At 40.5% G+C, this 18,697-nt stretch overlaps 2 protein-coding genes across 3 annotated transcripts; one reads left to right on the top strand and one right to left on the bottom strand.

Annotated features, from left to right (window-relative positions):
* Positions 1–478: 478 nt before the first annotated feature.
* Positions 479–18,088, bottom strand: LOC114449280 (uncharacterized). 2 transcript variants are annotated; one of them, XM_028426792.1, is made up of 7 exons: positions 18,038–18,088; positions 16,298–16,606; positions 15,988–16,220; positions 2,142–2,199; positions 1,285–1,398; positions 1,166–1,200; positions 489–905 (listed from the first exon to the last, which is right to left on the bottom strand). In XM_028426792.1, the coding sequence occupies exons 1-7, from the start codon at positions 18,063–18,065 to the stop codon at positions 732–734; spliced, it is 951 nt and encodes a 316-aa protein (XP_028282593.1). In that variant the 5' UTR covers positions 18,066–18,088; the 3' UTR covers positions 489–731. The 2 variants fall into 2 exon arrangements, with proteins under 2 accessions (XP_028282594.1, XP_028282593.1); XM_028426793.1 differs by lacking the exons at positions 15,988–16,220; positions 16,298–16,606; positions 18,038–18,088 and adding exons at positions 2,510–2,818; positions 4,292–4,341 and having other exon boundaries at positions 479–905; positions 2,142–2,432.
* On the top strand, positions 12,104–13,892 carry LOC114449282 (uncharacterized). Its single transcript, XM_028426796.1, has 4 exons — positions 12,104–12,329; positions 12,734–13,042; positions 13,120–13,410; positions 13,479–13,892. The coding sequence occupies exons 1-4, from the start codon at positions 12,281–12,283 to the stop codon at positions 13,625–13,627; spliced, it is 798 nt and encodes a 265-aa protein (XP_028282597.1). The 5' UTR covers positions 12,104–12,280; the 3' UTR covers positions 13,628–13,892.
* Positions 18,089–18,697: the final 609 nt, after the last annotated feature.

Below are 18,697 nucleotides of genomic sequence, written 5' to 3' on the forward strand. Positions count from 1 at the left end.
GAAAAATAACATTTAATAATGACACTGTGAAGAAACATATTACAAAACCAGTCGGGTCTTAGTTCTCTCTGAAGGTGTCTGCAGACATTTCACCACTGAGCAGCTTCCTCAGTGCAGCAGAATAAGGAAGCCACGCGGCAGAGTGGTTAATATATTTATAATGAAGCTATATAAACCTGCACACATTCCAATTTTTACATAACATTATAAGAACTATGTACAAAACAACAGCGTGCATCAAGAAGTAAACACTGTAAGAACATTTACACGTACTGTACTCTGTGTGTTTACCCATCATAGCACTAATCTACAGCACAGCTGCTGATGTATGAGGCTAAAACTGAGACAGAGAAACACTGAAGAGTTTAAACAAAAAACATCATGATGCAAAAACAAATCACAAGAATATAAGAGCATAAGGCAATACCTTATCAATGTCAATATTACTTATTTATTATTACAAAACTTTCAATGCCTTTTTTCAGTGTCACTGTTTTAGCCCCACTGATGTGTGTATGTGCAGACAATGCTCTGCTAGTACATTAATATTAGGCAAACTGTGTGTTTATGTGAGCATGTTGAAGCTGACTAGTTAATTAAGGAGCCAGTTCACCAGCATCATGATTCTGGGACATCATAATATGTACATCATAACACAGCACCTTCACTCTTCATCTCCACCCAGAAGCAGTCCGGCAGTGAAGTGTTCTCTGTCGACCTGCCGACTTCATTTATCTGTTGACTTTTTCCATGTGTGCATAAAGGCTCTCGGGCTGGGTCCTGTCGCTGGTCTCAGTGGACTGAGTGGGTGCAGAGGGAGGCCCTGCCAAGCTGTAGATATCTCGTTGACTGGAACATGACGATTTATTGAGTAGACACTGATCCCGAGGTTGGTGAGTTTCCACCTGCAAAAATACATTAAACAAAAACACTGTGTCTAGACCACTTTAATTAACCCTTTGTTTCCAATGGTGCCTTTACACTGGATTAACTCTGACAGCACGTTATTAATGCTTCATAAAAGACACAATTATGTTCTTTCAGCATGTAGACACACAAAATACCCTTTCTCTCTCTGCTGTGAGTCTGCTAACAGAATTCTCTATTTACTGTCAATAAACAGAGATTTAGTTCAAAAACATATTTCTGAATCACAGACACGTACCTCAGCATGCATGGTCTCATTGTTCTCTCCTTCATCTGCAGATGAATCATTAAGACAGATTCACTTGTGTTCACATGTACTCTGCAGATGGTAAAGGAGTAATACAAACTTTGACTTACATTTTCCTCTCTTACGACGATGAACAACTAGACGGACTGCACAGACACAACCTAGAAGTATGAGGGTTCCAGAAACTGTACCAATAATCCAAGGTACTGTAGATGATGAAGATTCTGTAAAGAGAAACAAAAACCAGAAGAGAAAATGATGCTCGGTTAAAGACCTGTAATGTAAAAAAAAAGTTTAACTGTTTAAATGGAGCTTACTGAAAGTTCAACCAGGAAGACCTGCTCTATTCTCTTTTACTGTAGAGACGAGCTAACCCACTCACCGGCCCTCTCTCTCTCCCCCCTTCTCCCGCTCCAGTCATCTGATCAATAAAGAGTCACTCACCGCCTCACTGTTCATGCAGCCAATCACATCTTAGCTGCAAATTTAAAACCTTCCCCTCTCTGCTGTCTTTCCAGATCCTTCTTCAACCCCCCTCCACCCCGGGAACCACCGGTCTCAACACTTGTGCCAGACCAAGCACTCATCTCTCCTGTTCTCTGTCCCCTCTTCACCACCACCAGGTCTAGACCTAAGGGTAAATCCCTTCTGTCGGCCTCCCCTCCTCTACTCCCACATCAGGGTCTAAATGCCAAAGCACATTTCTGCCTGTGTACAAATTTAATGAGCAAGTCTCTGTTCACTCATCTTGAGTTTCTCCTCATTGAGCTACATTCAACCTCTGAACATAAGTCTGTTTATTTTATGTTTGTCAGTTTCACCAACATGTCAGGGACACACACAGCAAACAGCTGTCAAGTTTCTGGTCCAGCTGACCTGGTTGCTATGGTTACAGAGACGTGTTGTTTTAAAACTGAAGAAAAAGCTGCACTAAAAAAAACACTGTAGTTTCATGGTTTAGTTTTACCAGGTTGTTGGATGCAGAGCTCCCGAATGTTCTTTGTCATATCCTTGGTCAAGCTGACCTGGTTGCTATGGTTACAGATGATGGATGCATTTGACAGGTGGTAGACCTGAAGAGAAGCCCCAGACTTTGTGACCTCTGACCTCTCTCCTCCCTCCTGAGAGCAGGTTGTATCGTCACATGTGAAAGTGCTGCTGATGTGAGAGTCCACTGAGCTGCAGGTCACAGTGAGGTTACAGGAGTCTGAGCTGGGGGACACAGAGTCCACTGTCAGACCAACTGGAGACACTGGATCTGATGGAGGAAAGGAGAGATTCAGGAACATGGCAGCAGATGTTTTCAGTCAGTGTCTGAGATGCTGAGAAACTCACCTTGAACTGTCACCTTGTATTCAGCCAGAGTTGTAGTTTGACTTCCATGTACTTCTGCTGTATAAACTCCACTGTCTGTGTTTTGTAGGTTCTTCAGTGTCACAGAGTATTTTTTGTCAGACAGCTCAATCCTTCCAGTGTAATCTCTGAGGATGTTTGGTTTTGAATTTGGTGAAACTGATACTAAATTGTTTCTTCCATCGAATGTCCAGAAAAAAACCACAAACTCCTCTGGAACATCAGCTTCATTAACATCCAGAAACACATCCTGTCCTGTCTGCACAAACACAGGAGTCACAGCACTGGACCCTGTACAACAACACACACACACACACACATACACAAGAGACACAGTATACAGGTTAGGTCAATGATGAATGTCACTGTGTTCTTGTACTTTATATTTAAGCATCACATCATCACTATTTTGATCTCATCGTGGTTTCTGAACAGCTGAAACACCATTACACAGAGAGGAAATTATTTAGAAGTCAAATGTGTGTAAGTTTATCCGTCCTGTGTTCAAACACAGTGTACTACTTCTCATCAATCTCACGTCTGTTTTAGCAGCTTTCAACTCTTTCCTTCCTGTGCGAGTCACTGAGGGTAAGCTGTTACAATCTGGCAGCAAATATTTATCTGTACATATTCGAGCTGCTCTCACATCCTTTTTCTTTTCTTTCACAGACATTTGTGATCAGATTCCTCATTAACATCTGTCTGTGACATCAGCAGCAGCTCATCCCACATCGATGCACAAAATGTACCTAAAGCATTTCATTTCATTATAGTTATATATAAACAAAAACAAACCGATGCTAATGTACATTGTGGGCATGTGTCATGTATTATAGAAGCTAATGTAACCCATGGTCCAAATAGGGTAATAAATAATTAAAATCAATTAAATAGCATAAATAATATATGTATATCACAAGTACAAATATATATATATATATACAGTTAATAAATAACAATGAAAACATAGCAATGACTATTTAATAATTAACCCTGTTAACATACTCTAAAGCTCCCTCTTATTTTCTCACAACTGTCATGTGAGTTGAAATTTAATGTTACTGTCCCAGGCGCTGTGTGCGAGCTCCTGAAGACACGGATAGAAACAGGCGCTGACCAACGGATACACGCAAAATCTAAAGACCTCCTTCAAATTAAGTTTATCCAACATCTTGTACATTTATTTAACATATCTAGGCAACCCTCCAACATCAAAACAGTGATTTTGATGCTTTTGATTTTATGCATTTGTGGTTTTTTTCTCCTACCCCCGGGAGAGTTGAGGACAGCTCAGAGACAGATCAGACTCACTGGAACTGTTAAAGGTAATTTATTTTTTCTATGTGTTAGAGGGTACCTGAATACTTACCTTTTGTGAAAAGATCACACTAAAACTAACCTAAATACTGTTCCCTAAAGAAAAGAGTTAACTCCAAGAAAAACAGAACAAACAAAGATAAAAAGGTGAAAATTAGTTAAAGCAATTGTTTCTAAATTAGCTATACAGAATATAAAGACCGGTCTAAGAGAAACAGAAAAAACTAGAGCAAACCAGTATTTAAATCCATTTAAACTCTATTTAAATAAGAAGGACCAAACGGGTTACCTTTTATACTCTTTATTGCTCATTTTACACTGTAAATATTCATTGATATTTTTATTGATATTTTTGTACATATTTTATTGATCTATTTATTGATACTTTCATTACTCTATTTATTGATATTTTATATATTTTTTTTAATAGAAAAATAAAGAGTTTACCTTGTAGTTGATACAAACAGCAGCTCATAAAAACCCACACGACTGCTGTACCTGACATGGTTACACAGGAAATGGCTTCACTTCTCTTTACATTATAACCACACACCCGTTTCTCTACAGGGGCTGTATTAGTGCCACGTTTTCACATTGATTTAACCATTTATGAAACATGACACAAAATACAACTTTATTAAAATGCTTGTTAGAGAGAATCATTTTATTCCCCATCATCACTATTAACACTATTATAATTCAAGATGGATGTTTCATTTTTTCAGGTTCATCGTCACACTAATGCTGCTTCATCCAGCATTTCTACCAGTTCACACAGTGTGCCCCACTTCATCACCACTTCACAGTCACAGCACCCACCTCTGGTGTAGTCAAGTCCTTTTTGTTGTCTGTTGTCTAGACTGAAAAATAAAATTTAATTTGTTAGTACCTCAAACCTCACATGAAAGAACAGAAAGGATGGCTTCTTCAATGCAGCCATCGAATGCACAGGAGCTGCACATCTGCTAATTAAATGATTTTAAACATCATAGTTAGCTTCTAGTAGGCTTAAAATAACACCAGCTCATCGTCAGCTAACCATCCTAACATGTACATACATATTTATATATTATATATATATAGTGCATGTGAAGTGTTATAGTGCATGTGACTTAGTGCTGCTGCTGCCGCAGGGTGTTATGTTCAGAAAGTGTGAACATGTCAGCACAGAGGAACTTGTGAACTGTAGATACAATTTGCAAAATTTGTTTTTGCCTCTGCAGCTAAAACTCATGTGATCTTTATAAATAACCTGTGTGCAGGCGTATTTGTGTGTATGTGTGTATGCATCCTCTGACATGTATGTATTGTGTTACAGAGAAAAAAGAAAAAGTTGTGACATAGTTACTTATCATTCTAAACCCCCGTACGATAATCTGCTAGTTAAAGCTACATGATCACATCAACAACAAACTGGACTGGACTCACAACACAGACGCACTGTACAGGAAGGGCCAGAGCAGGCTCTACCTGCTGAGGAGACTGCGGTCTTTAGGAGTGAAAGGGCCACTCCTGAAGACTTTCTATGACTCTGTGGTGGCATCAGTCATCCTGTACGGTGTGGTCTGCTGGAACAGCAGCATCACTGAGAGGGAGAGGAAGAAGCTGGACAGAGTCATCAGGAAGTCCAGCTCTGTCCTGGGCTGCTCTCTGGACTCAGTGCAGGAGGTGGGGGACAGGAGGGTCCTGGCTAAACTGACCTCCATGCTGGACAATGAGTCCCACCCCCTGCAGGACACCCTGTCAGCCCTGCAGAGCAGCTTCAGTGGCAGACTGCTCCACCCTCGGTGTGTGAAGGAGAGATACAGAAGGTCTTTCCTTCCTGCTGCCGTCAGACTGTATAATAAACACTTCTGATAGGTGGAATACTCACACACCACAGTGTACAGTAAATTATTTATTTAGTTTTTGATGCACTATGTACAGTTTTCTTATAAACCACTTCTACCTCCACTCACCTGTGCAATAACTGTTAATATGTAAACTGTCTATTTTATAATGTATATATCTTTTTATTGGTAGTCTATTTTATAATGTATATATATCTTTTTCTTAACTTATCCCTTGCTGTCTGTATGTCGTTGCAAAAATGCAATTTCCCCATTGTGGGACTAATAAAGGTTTCTTAATCTTAATCCCCGCGTGCTGTGTCGACCAAGGCTTTCTGTCTCTGCGAGGCCGGTTCTAGAAATCAAATTTTTAGACGTTGAGAAAGCACATGTTAATATACTCACAAATTTAATATATTACGCGTTGACAAAATGATCATCGGTAGCGGAAAAATCCGACAAGAAGTGTCCGTCCACTGTGTGTGTATTCACAGGCTGCAGCGCACACACACACACACACACACACACACCCTGAGTAAACATCCAATCAGCGTCCGTATGCAAATGAGTCAACACGTAACGGTGTAGTGACAGGTTTCAGTGGTTACGGAGAGGAAAGACATTGAAGAAGCTGCACACACGCATCTCCGGGAGTGTGAATACTCCGCGCCGAAATGAACTTTGTTCTTGTTCCTTCCACCTCGGGAGCGAGGAGAAAGTTCTTTGTTCTCGTGGAGCATGCTCCCAACTCTGCAACAAGCACAGAGACGTGTCCATGTCCGCTGAATGTGACAGACTGAAGACAAATGACCGCTGTCTGACAGAGCCCTATGTAAAGCCTCAGACTGTAGTTCTGTTCTGTTTCAGATCACACTGCAGTTTCTACAAAGCCAGCTGACTTAATTTCCACTCCAGCTCTAGCAGGACACAGACACTGCAATGCATCCATTTTATACGAAAGTTTTTGCAAAGGGAAACAGGAGACTGTGGTTGTAAAGTGGACAGGAGTAGAGTGCTTTAAAAAATACAACTAAAACAAACAAATAATAAAAAAGAGAAAACATTACATGATCTATAGCCTATCTGCTAGGGTTTAATTTTTTTAAGTGTTACTTTTATTCATAAGACCTTTTAGGTTTGTAAACTTAAACTTACTTTAGATTACATGTTTTTGAGAATGAGACCATCCAGATAAATGTTATGTTGTTGATTAATAAAAGCTGGATTAAGGATATTTTATTTATTCAATGTTTATGTTTCAGTTTTCCCCTGAGGGATCCACCTTATAGTGGTCAGGGGGATTGCGTGCCTCAGTGCTATACCAGCAGAAGCTTAGTCTTCAGGTGGGACTCACAAGTTGGACAGGTCTGAAGATAAAGGCCTGACAAAGTGCAATCCACTTCTCCAGGCTGGCTTTGGACACAGCTAACAACACAATTCAGCAAGGAACATATTGTCATTATAAGACCAGAGGAAAAAAGTGCTTCAACATGAAGTGTACACATGATGCCCCCTTCACATTTCGGACTGCCCCCTCATACATGCCTGTCTAGACCCGGCCCTGCTCTGCAGTGTCTTTAGGCCTTTGGCTGCACCTCAAACCCCTGAGTTAGAGGTGGTTCCACACTACCTTTCTATTCTGAAATGATTGGGTGATTCATGATCACATTTTGAGTCCACTGAGCTGCAGAACATCCAGAAACACATCCTGTCCTGTCTGCACAAACACAGGAGTCACAGCACTGGACCCTGTACAACAACACACAATACAATTACATTGCACTGTACATGTACATGTACACATGGCAGTAAAGTTTAATCTAATCTAAGCTACATTTTAATCTTGAGAATTGTTTCATGGTAGCTAGATTTGAATAAAAATAGACTCCTGTCTCACATTCGAGTGAGTAAATTACTGTCCTTCAAATGCTAAGTAGCTTACAAACAGTGACAAACGTATTATGAATTTTCATCTAACTTACGGACCTCCTTGGCCTCGTAGCTCCGGGGGAGGTTAACCAATCTTCTAAAACAGTCTTGACTAAACACAGTGAAGAATTCCTCAGCATTTCTGCATCTTCTTCTTCTTCAAATATCAGTTTTAACGCGGTCCGTTTCTTCCACATGTCATTCTCATCGGTCATTCTCATCGGTCATTCTCATCGGAGCATCGGTAATTGTCAGGCGGTGTTAATGGTGGACACAAACGCAGAGGAGCCAGAGGTAAAAGACAAAACTCAGTGTTTAATTCAGGCCAAGGTTCGGTACACGGGTAATCAGTCAGCGTAGCATCCAAAAAGGCAAGGACAGTAGTCAAAAATCCAGTCGAGGTCAAAGCACAAGAGAATCCAGAAACCACTCGAAAACACACAGGGAAATGACAAGGGCCTACCAGCTGCTGGGAAGGCTGGTACACTCAGATTACTCACAAGACGAACTGACAACAAGGGGAAGGAAACACACAGGCTTTATACACAGGAGGGCGGGAAGAGGACACAGGTGAGACACATTAGGGCGGAGCAGGTAATCACAGGAGGGGGAAGGGAGCACACATGAGGAAGGGGAAGTCAAAAGACCTGAAACACAAGGGAACTAGTGAAATACAAAATAAAACAGGAAGTGACAGAAAAACCAGAACTAATGCAAACAGAAAATGAACTACAAAATAAAAGACCTGGCAGAAACCATGACACACATGTCATTCTCAGAGCATCGGTAATAACAATCCGTTCATTTCATGCAACAGTCTAACATCTGTATTATCCACAAACCTGTTACACACTGACAAAGAGCCTGCATATGGTGGAGGAATAACAGGAACTTTTTCCTGCAGCACAGACACCACCTGACAACATGCAGCCTCCAGAAACTCCCCCAATAATGTGAGCTAATGAAGACGGTGGAGACTCTGTAAAGATCTGATGATAGGATTTGCTCATGTGGATATGGATCAAATGTTGTTGGTCTTTCTTTACATACATACTGTAATATAATGCCCTTCATTTTACCACCAGAAACACTGTAAAGGGCCAGTACACCCTTTAAAATGCTGATTGTTACCATGGCAAAATATGATGCCTTAATTATCATATATAAAAATATGATTCACCTATTAAAACACCTTAAACGGCCTCAAACATTTGTGTTTGTCACCTGCCAAAAAGTGATCCTGGCCCCTACAGTGGGCCTGAAAAGCTCTGTGTGTGCTCGCAGGGTGCACAAGGACGCCCTCTTGTGGCGATTGGCTCTTCCAGCAAATGCTGATTACATGCAGATGTCCAGTGACAGGCGGGCACTATGGCTTCACAGTGAGTCTGTATTTACAGATGACACTCAGGATATAGGTTTCATTGAACTGTTAGTACTCTGGGTTGTTGTCTGGTTAACTGAAGTTAAATGTGTTCATAAGTTATTGTGACCTTCTGAAACTCTTTTGGTTTTGACAGGAAACACTGGTTTCTGAGGCAGTCACACTGTTGAGCTGTCATTAGTGCACAACATTCAACATTTCAGAAGAAAGCCTGAAGCTCTACGATGTTTGTGTTTGTGATGGTGGCACTGCTGATCTGCACTGAGGCGCCAGGTGAGAAAACAACATTCACTTAATGACAGAAAAATCATGTACTGTATGTAAATCCATGATAAAAACCTGATCTCATGCAGTAAATAAGTATTTTCAGACTTAAACCATTTCAGGGGAGTGTTGTACAGTAACTTATCTGAGCACAGCTCGACTTCCTGATTCTCAGAAAAGAACGCAGCAGAAATAACTACAAGTGAATTCAAACATCACAATGTACATACTGTTATGAATCAAGACTCTACCTGTTAATATACTGTGATATGATGAACATTCATCATGGACCTAAACTGTATGTGTGTGTGTGTGTGTGTGTGTGTGTGTGTGTGTGTGTGTGTGTGTGTGTGTGTGTGTGTGTGTGTGTGTGTGTGTGTGTGTGTGTGTGTGTGTGTGTGTGTGTGTGTGTGTGTGTGTGTTGTTCTACAGGGTCCAGTGCTGTGACTCCTGTGTTTGTGCAGACAGGACAGGATGTGTTTCTGGATGTTAATGAAGCTGATGTTCCAGAGGAGTTTGTGTTTTTTTTATGGCGTTTCAATGGAAAAAACAGTTTAGTAGCAATTTCACAAAATTCAAAACCAATCATCCTCAGAGATTACACTGGAAGGATTGAGCTGTCTGAGAAAAAATACTCTGTGACACTGAAGAACCTACAAAACACAGACAGTGGAGTTTATACAGCAGAAGTACATGGAAGTCAAACTACAACTCTGGCTGAATACAAGGTGACAGTTCAAGGTGAGTTTCTCAGCATCTCAGACACTGACTGAAAACATCTGCTGCCATGTTTCTGAATCTCTCCTGTCCTCCATCAGATCCAGTGTCTCCAGTTGGTCTGACAGTGGACTCTGTGTCCCCCAGCTCAGACTCCTGTAACCTCACTGTGACCTGCAGCTCAGTGGACTCTCACATCAGCAGCACTTTCACATGTGACGATACAACCTGCTCTCAGGAGGGAGGAGAGAGGTCAGAGGTCACAAAGTCTGGGGCTTCTCTTCAGGTCTACCAGCTGTCAAATGCATCCATCATCTGTAACCATAGCAACCAGGTCAGCTGGACCCAGGACATGACAAAGAACATTCATGTTTTCTGCCCTCTAAGATGTGGTAAGACTAAAAAGATAATAGATGAATATTTGAGATGAAGATGAAGTAAAACCTGTGTTGCTGTTTAGTTGCAGGTGCAGAGAGTCACACCTCCGTCTGTGTGGTGAAGACTGTGGTGTTCTCTGTGGGTCTGGTCATCATGGTGTCTGCCGTCATCACGGTCCACCTCATGGAGAAGATCAAGAAGAAAAACAAAGCAAAGAAGAATGAGCAGTGAGAGAATCAGGAAGTTAGAAATGATGAAACTCAGCGTGTCAGTTTTGATCAGTATGATCAGTTTTTGCTTCATAATTTGGTTCCTGCTTTTATATTATGCTCAAAAAACAATTGTAAACATATGATAGTGATGCTTTAGTCAATGTGCTTCATGGTATATCTGTGTTTTTGGGAAATTAAACAAAATAATGTACGCATATTAAATCTACACATCTTTGTTTTTAAGGAATTAATGTTCATATTTCATTAAAAATGATGTGTCACTATTTGTATTGTGATTTTATCAGGACTTTGTGATGTCATGTTATCATGGAGAGTCAGTGAACGCACCAAAAACATGATAGATAGAAAAATAACATTTAATAATGACACTGTGAAGAAACATATTACAAAACCAGTCGGGTCTTAGTTCTCTCTGAAGGTGTCTGCAGACATTTCACCACTGAGCAGCTTCCTCAGTGCAGCAGAATAAGGAAGCCACGCAGCAGAGTGGCCCCCCACACACACGCTCTCTCTCCTCCCTGACTCCTCTCCAGTCAACACACAACCATAGTACAGTCAACCTTCCCCCTGCCCCCCCCCCACCTCACATACCTGTAATTCTTATTTATGTAATTCGCTGCTATAACCTTCTTTACCTCAGCTTTAACCTGCACATACATATACTACTGAAACTGTTATGTGAGGTGTAGATTTTAACAGGACCCAGACGCAAAGTTCAACAAAAGGGAGCTTTATTCAAAGCTAAACTACAACACAATGACCAGAGGAGCAGAAAAACAAAAGGGGGGCTACTGAAAAACAGTGCCAGTAAAATGCAAAAAAACAAAGTACCAAAAAAACTAAAGAAAAGATCAAAACACAAACCAAACCTGAGGAGGACAGGAAAACATGGAGGAAAAAGGAGGACGACGAGACGGTGGAAGGCAGGTAATCACAAGGAGAGACAAGCAGGGGTTCACATGGGAAGAACTGACAAAGACAAAGGGGAAGCACAGGGCTTAAATAGAGGAGAGACGACACAGGTGAACACAGTTAGGGAGGAGCTGGTAATCAGGAGGAGGGAACTGTGAGGAGGTAAAAACTGGCAGGGAGACATACAGAGAAGACAGGACTACAGAATAAGACAAGGAGGGCACAGCAACACTGAGGAAAAGAGGGAGGAAGGAGGGATCAGAGGAGGAGGAAGACTAAAAAATCATAACAACAAATGAGGGAACAGAATAAACATGACGATCCACAACAGAAACACTGTAAAGGGCCAGTACACCCTTCACTCCCTTCACGTACCTATTAAAACACCTTAAACGGCCTCAAACATTTGTGTTTGTCACCTGCCAAAAAGTGATCCTGGCCCCTACAGTGGGCCTGAAAAGCTCTGTGTGTGCTCGCAGGGTGCACAAGGACGCCCTCTTGTGGCGATTGGCTCTTCCAGCAAATGCTGATTACATGCAGATGTCCAGAGACAGGCGGGCACTATGACTTCACAGTGAGTCTGGATTTACAGATGACACTCAGGATATAGGTTTCATTGAACTGTTAGTACTCTGGGTTGTTGTCTGGTTAACTGAAGTTAAATGTGTTCATGAGTTATTGTGAGCTTCTGAAACTCTTTTGGTTTTGACAGGAAACACTGAGGCAGTCACACTGTTGAGCTGTCATTAGTGCACAACATTCAACATTTCAGAAGAAAGCCTGAAGCTCTACGATGTTTGTGTTTGTGATGGTGGCACTGCTGATCTGCACTGAGGCGCCAGGTGAGAAAACAACATTCACTTAATGACAGAAAAATCATGTACTGTATGTAAATCCATGATAAAAACCTGATCTCATGCAGTAAATAAGTATTTTCAGACTTAAACCATTTCAGGGGAGTGTTGTACAGTAACTTATCTGAGCACAGCTCGACTTCCTGATTCTCAGAAAAGAACAGAAATAACTACAAGTGAATTTAAACATCACAATGTACATACTGTTATGAATCAAGACTCTACCTGTTAATATACTGTGATATGATGAACATTCATCATGGACCTAAACTATAAATATGTGTGTGTGTGTGTGTGTGTGTGTGTGTGTGTGTGTGTGTGTGTGTGTGTGTGTGTGTGTGTGTGTGTGTGTGTGTGTGTGTGTGTGTGTGTGTGTGTGTGTTGTTGTACAGGGTCCAGTGCTGTGACTCCTGTGTTTGTGCAGACAGGACAGGATGTGTTTCTGGATGTTAATGAAGCTGATGTTCCAGAGGAGTTTGTGCTTTTTTTATGGCGTTTCAATGGAAAAAACAGTTTAGTAGCAATTTCACAAATTTCAAAACCAATCATCCTCGGAAATTACACTGGAAGGATTGAGCTGTCTGAGAAAAAATACTCTGTGACACTGAAGAACCTACAAAACACAGACAGTGGAGTTTATACAGCACGAGTAACAACAACTGTAGATAAAACTCTGGCTGAATACAAGGTGACAGTTCAAGGTGAGTTTCTCAGCATCTCAGACACTGACTGAAAACATCTGCTGCCATGTTTCTGAATCTCTCCTGTCCTCCATCAGATCCAGTGTCTCCAGTTGGTCTGACAGTGGACTCTGTGTCCAACAGCTCAGACTCCTGTAACCTCACTGTGACCTGCAGCTCAGTGGACTCTCACATCAGCAGCACTTTCACATGTGACGATACAACCTGCTCTCAGGAGGGAGGAGAGAGGTCAGAGGTCACAAAGTCTGGGGCTTCTCTTCAGGTCTACCAGCTGTCAAATGCATCCATCATCTGTAACCATAGCAACCAGGTCAGCTGGACCCAGGACATGACAAAGAACATTCATGTTTTCTGCCCTCTAAGATGTGGTAAGACTAAAAAGATAATAGATGAATATTTGAGATGAAGATGAAGTAAAACCTGTGTTGCTGTTTAGTTGCAGGTGCAGAGAGTTACACCTCCGTCTGTGTGGTGAAGACTGTGGTGTTCTCTGTGGGTCTGGTCATCATGGTGTCTGCCGTCATCACGGTCCACCTCATGGAGAAGATCAAGAAGAAAAACAAAGCAAAGAAGAATGAGCAGTGAGAGAATCAGGAAGTTAGAAATGATGAAACTCAGCGTGTCAGTTTTGATCAGTATGATCAGTTTTTGCTTCATAATTTGGTTCCTGCTTTTATATTATGCTCAAAAAACAATTGTAAACATATGATAGTGATGCTTTAGTCAATGTGCTTCATGGTATATCTGTGTTTTTGGGAAATTAAAAAAAATAATGTGCGCATATTAAATCTACACATCTTTGTTTTTAAGGAATTAATGTTCATATTTCATTAAAAATGATGTGTCACTATTTGTATTGTGATTTTATCAGGACTTTGTGATGTCATGTTATCATGGAGAGTCAGTGAACGCACCAAAAACATGATAGAAAAATAACATTTAATAATGACACTGTGAAGAAACATATTACAAAACCAGTCGGGTCTTAGGTCTCTCTGAAGTTGTCTGCAGACATTTCACCACTGAGCAGCTTCCTCAGTGCAGCAGAATAAGGAAGCCACGCGGCAGAGTGGTTAATATATTTATAATGAAGCTATATAAACCTGCACACATTCCAATTTTTACATAACATTATAAGAACTATGTACAAAACAACAGCGTGCATCAAGAAGTAAACACTGTAAGAACATTTACACGTGCTGTACTCTGTGTGTTTACCCATCATAGCACTAATCTACAGCACAGCTGCTGATGTATGAGGCTAAAACTGAGACAGAGAAACACTGAAGAGTTTAAACAAAAAACATCATGATGCAAAAACAAATCACAAGAAAATAAGAGCATAAGGCAATACCTTATCAATGTCAATATTACTTATTTATTATTACAAAACTTTCAATGCCTTTTTTCAGTCACTGTTTTAGCCCCACTGATGTGTGTATGTGCAGACAATGCTCTGCTAGTACATTAATATTAGGCAAACTGTGTGTTTATGTGAGCATGTTGAAGCTGACTAGTTAATTAAGGAGCCAGTTCAACAGCATCATGATTCTGGGACGTCATAATATGTACATCATAACAGCACCTTCACTCTTCATCTCCACCCAGAAGCAGTCCGGCAGTGAAGTGTTCTCTGTCGACCTGCCGACTTCATTTATCTGTTGACTTTTTCCACTTGTGCATAAAGGCTCTCGGGCTGGGTCCTGTCGCTGGTCTCAGTGGACTGAGTGGGTGCAGAGGGAGGCCCTGCCAAGCTGTAGATGGCATCTGTTTGACTGGAACATGACGATTTATTGAGTGGACACTGATCCCGAGGTTGGTGAGGTTCCACCTGCAAAAATACATTAAACAAAAACACTGTGTCTAGACCACTTTAATTAACCCTCTGTTTCCAATAGTGCCTTTACACTGGATTAACTCTGACAGCACGTTATTAATGCTTCATAAAAGACACAAATACCCTTTTCTCTCTCTGCTGTGAGTCTGCTAACAGAATTCTCTATTTACTGTCAATAAACAGAGATTTAGTTCAAAAACATATTTCTGAATCACAGACACGTACCTCAGCATGCATGGTCTCATTGTTCTCTCCTTCATCTGCAGATGAATCATTAAGACAGATTCACTTGTGTTCACATGTACTCTGCAGATGGTAAAGGAGTAATACAAACTTTGACTTACATTTTCCTCTCTTACGACGATGAACAACTAGACCAACTGCACAGACACAACCTAGAAGTATGAGGGTTCCAGAAACTGTACCAATAATCCAAGGTACTGTAGATGATGAAGATTCTGTAAAGAGAAACAAAAACCAGAAGAGAAAATGATGCCTGGTTAAAGACTTGTAATGTAAAAAAAAAGTTTAACTGTTTAAATGGAGCTTACTGGAAGTTCAACCAGGAAGACCTGCTCTATTCTCTTTTACTGTAGAGACGAGCTAACCCACTCACCGGCCTTCTCTCTCTCCCCCCTTCTCCCGCTCCAGTCATCTGATCAATAAAGAGTCACACCGCCTCACTGCTCATGCAGCCAATCACATCTTAGCTGCAAATGTAAAACCTTCCTCTCTCTGCTGTCTTTACAGATCCTTCTTCAACCCCCCTCCACCCTGGGCACCACCAGTCTCAACACTTGTGCCAGACCAAGCACTCATCTCTCCTGTTCTCTGTCCCCTCTTCATCACCACCAGGTCTAGACCTAAGGGTAAATCCCTTCTGTCGGCCTCCCCTCCTCTACTCCCACATCAGGGTCTAAATGCCAAAGCACATTTCTGCCTGTGTACAAATTTAATGAGCAAGTCTCTGTTCACTCATCTTGAGTTTCTCCTCATTGAGCTACATTCAACCTCTGAACATAAGTCTGTTTATTTTATGTTTGTCAGTTTCACCAACATGTCAGGGACACACACAGCAAACAGCTGTCAAGTTTCTGGTCCAGCTGACCTGGTTGCTATGGTTACAGATGATGGATGCATTTGACAGGTGGTAGACCTGAAGAGAAGCCCCAGACTTTGTGACCTCTGACCTCTCTCCTCCCTCCTGAGAGCAGGTTGTATCGTCACATGTGAAAGTGCTGCTGATGTGAGAGTCCACTGAGCTGCAGGTCACAGTGAGGTTACAGGAGTCTGAGCTGTTGGACACAGAGTCCACTGTCAGACCAACTGGAGACACTGGATCTGATGGAGGACAGGAGAGATTCAGAAACATGGCAGCAGATGTTTTCAGTCAGTGTCTGAGATGCTGAGAAACTCACCTTGAACTGTCACCTTGTATTCAGCCAGAGTTTTATCTACATATGTTGTTACTCGTGCTGTATAAACTCCACTGTCTGTGTTTTGTAGGTTCTTCAGTGTCACAGAGTATTTTTTCTCAGACAGCTCAATCCTTCCAGTGTAATCTCCGAGGATGTTTGGTTTTGAATTTGGTGAAAATGATACTAAATTGTTTTTTCCATTGAATGTCCAGAAAAAAACCACAAACCCCTCTGGAACATCAGCTTCATTAACATCCAGAAACACATCCTGTCCTGTCTGCACAAACACAGGAGTCACAGCACTGGACCCTGTACAACAACACACACACACACACACACATAAGAGACACAGTATACAGGTTAGGTCAATGATGAATGTCACTGTGTTCTTGTACTTTATATTTAAGCATCACATCATCACTATTTTGATCTCATCATGGTTTCTGAACAGCTGAATTCTCATTACACAGAGAGGAAATTATTTAGAAGTCAAATGTGTGTAAGTTTATCCGTCCTGTGTTCAAACACAGTGTACTACTTCTCATCAATCTCACGTCTGTTTTAGCAGCTTTCAACTCTTTCCTTCCTGTGAGTCACTGAGGGTAAGCTGTTACAATCTGGCAGCAAATGTTTATCTGTACATATTCGAGCTGCTCTCACATCCTTTTTCTTTTCTTTCACAGACATTTGTGATCAGATTCCTCATTAACATCTGTCTGTGACATCAGCAGCAGCTCATCCCACATCGATGCACAAAATGTACCTAAAGCACTTCATTTCATTATAGTTATATATAAACAAAAACAAACCGATGCTAATGTACATTGTGGGCATGTGTCATGTATTATAAAAGCTAATGTAACCCATGGTCCAAATAGGGTAATAAATAATTAAAATCAATTAAATAGCATAAATAATATATGTATATCACAAGTACAAATATATATATATATACAGTTAATAAATAACAATGAAAACATAGCAATGACTATTTAATCAATAACCCTGTTAACATACTCTAAAGCTCCCTCTTAAGAACCGTGTATCCGTTGGTCAGCGCCTGTTTCTATCCGTATAGAAACAGGCGCTGACCAACGGATACACGCAAAATCTAAAGACCTCCTTCAAATTAAGTTTATCCAACATCTTGTACATTTATTTAACATATTTAGGCAACCCTCCAACATCAAAACAGTGATTTTGATGCTTTTGATTTTATGTATTTGTGTTTTTTTTCTCCTACCCCCGGGAGAGTTGAGGACAGCTCAGAGACAGATCAGACTCACTGGAACTGTTAAAGGTAATTTATTTTTTCTATGTGTTAGAGGGTACCTGAATACTTACCTTTTGTGAAAAGATCACACTAAAACTAACCTAAATACTGTTCCCTAAAGAAAAGAGTTAACTCCAAGAAAAACAGAACAAACAAAGATAAAAAGGTGAAAATTAGTTAAAGCAATTGTTTCTAAATTAGCTATACAGAATATAAAAGACCGGTCTAAGAGAAACAGAAAAAACTAGAGCAAACCAGTATTTAAATCCATTTAAACTCTATTTAAATGAGAAGGACCAAACGGGTTACCTTTTATACTCTTTATTGCTCATTTTACACTGTAAATATTCATTGATATTTTTATTGATATTTTTGTACATATTTTATTGATCTATTTATTGATACTTTCATTACTCTATTTATTGATATTTTATATATTTTTTTTAATAGAAAAATAAAGAGTTTACCTTGTAGTTGATACAAACAGCAGCTCATAAAAACCCACACGACTGCTGTACCTGACATGGTTACACAGGAAATGGCTTCACTTCTCTTTACATTATAACCACACACCCGTTTCTCTACAGGGGCTGTATTAGTGCCACGTTTTCACATTGATTTAACCATTTATGAAACATGACACAAAATACAACTTTATTAAAATGCTTGTTAGAGAGAATCATTTTATTCCCCATCATCACTATTAACACTATTATAATTCAAGATGGATGTTTCATTTTTTCAGGTTCATATCGTCACACTAATGCTGCTTCATCCAGCATTTCTACCAGTTCACACAGTGTGCCCCACTTCATCACCACTTCACAGTCACAGCACCCACCTCTGGTGTAGTCAAGTCCTTTTTATTGTCTGTTGTCTAGACTGAAAAATAAAATTTCATCTGTTAGTACCTCAAAACTCACATGAAAGAACAGAAAGGATGGCTTCTTCAATGCAGCCATCGAATGCACAGGAGCTGCACATCTGCTAATTAAATGATTTTAAACATCATAGTTAGCTTCTAGTAGGCTTAAAATAACACCAGCTCATCGTCAGCTAACCATCCTAACACGTACATACATATTTATATATTATATATATATAGTGCATGTGAAGTGTTATAGTGC

Source organism: Parambassis ranga, chromosome 17, assembly GCF_900634625.1.
Source record: "Parambassis ranga chromosome 17, fParRan2.1, whole genome shotgun sequence".
NCBI lineage: Eukaryota > Metazoa > Chordata > Actinopteri > Ambassidae > Parambassis > Parambassis ranga.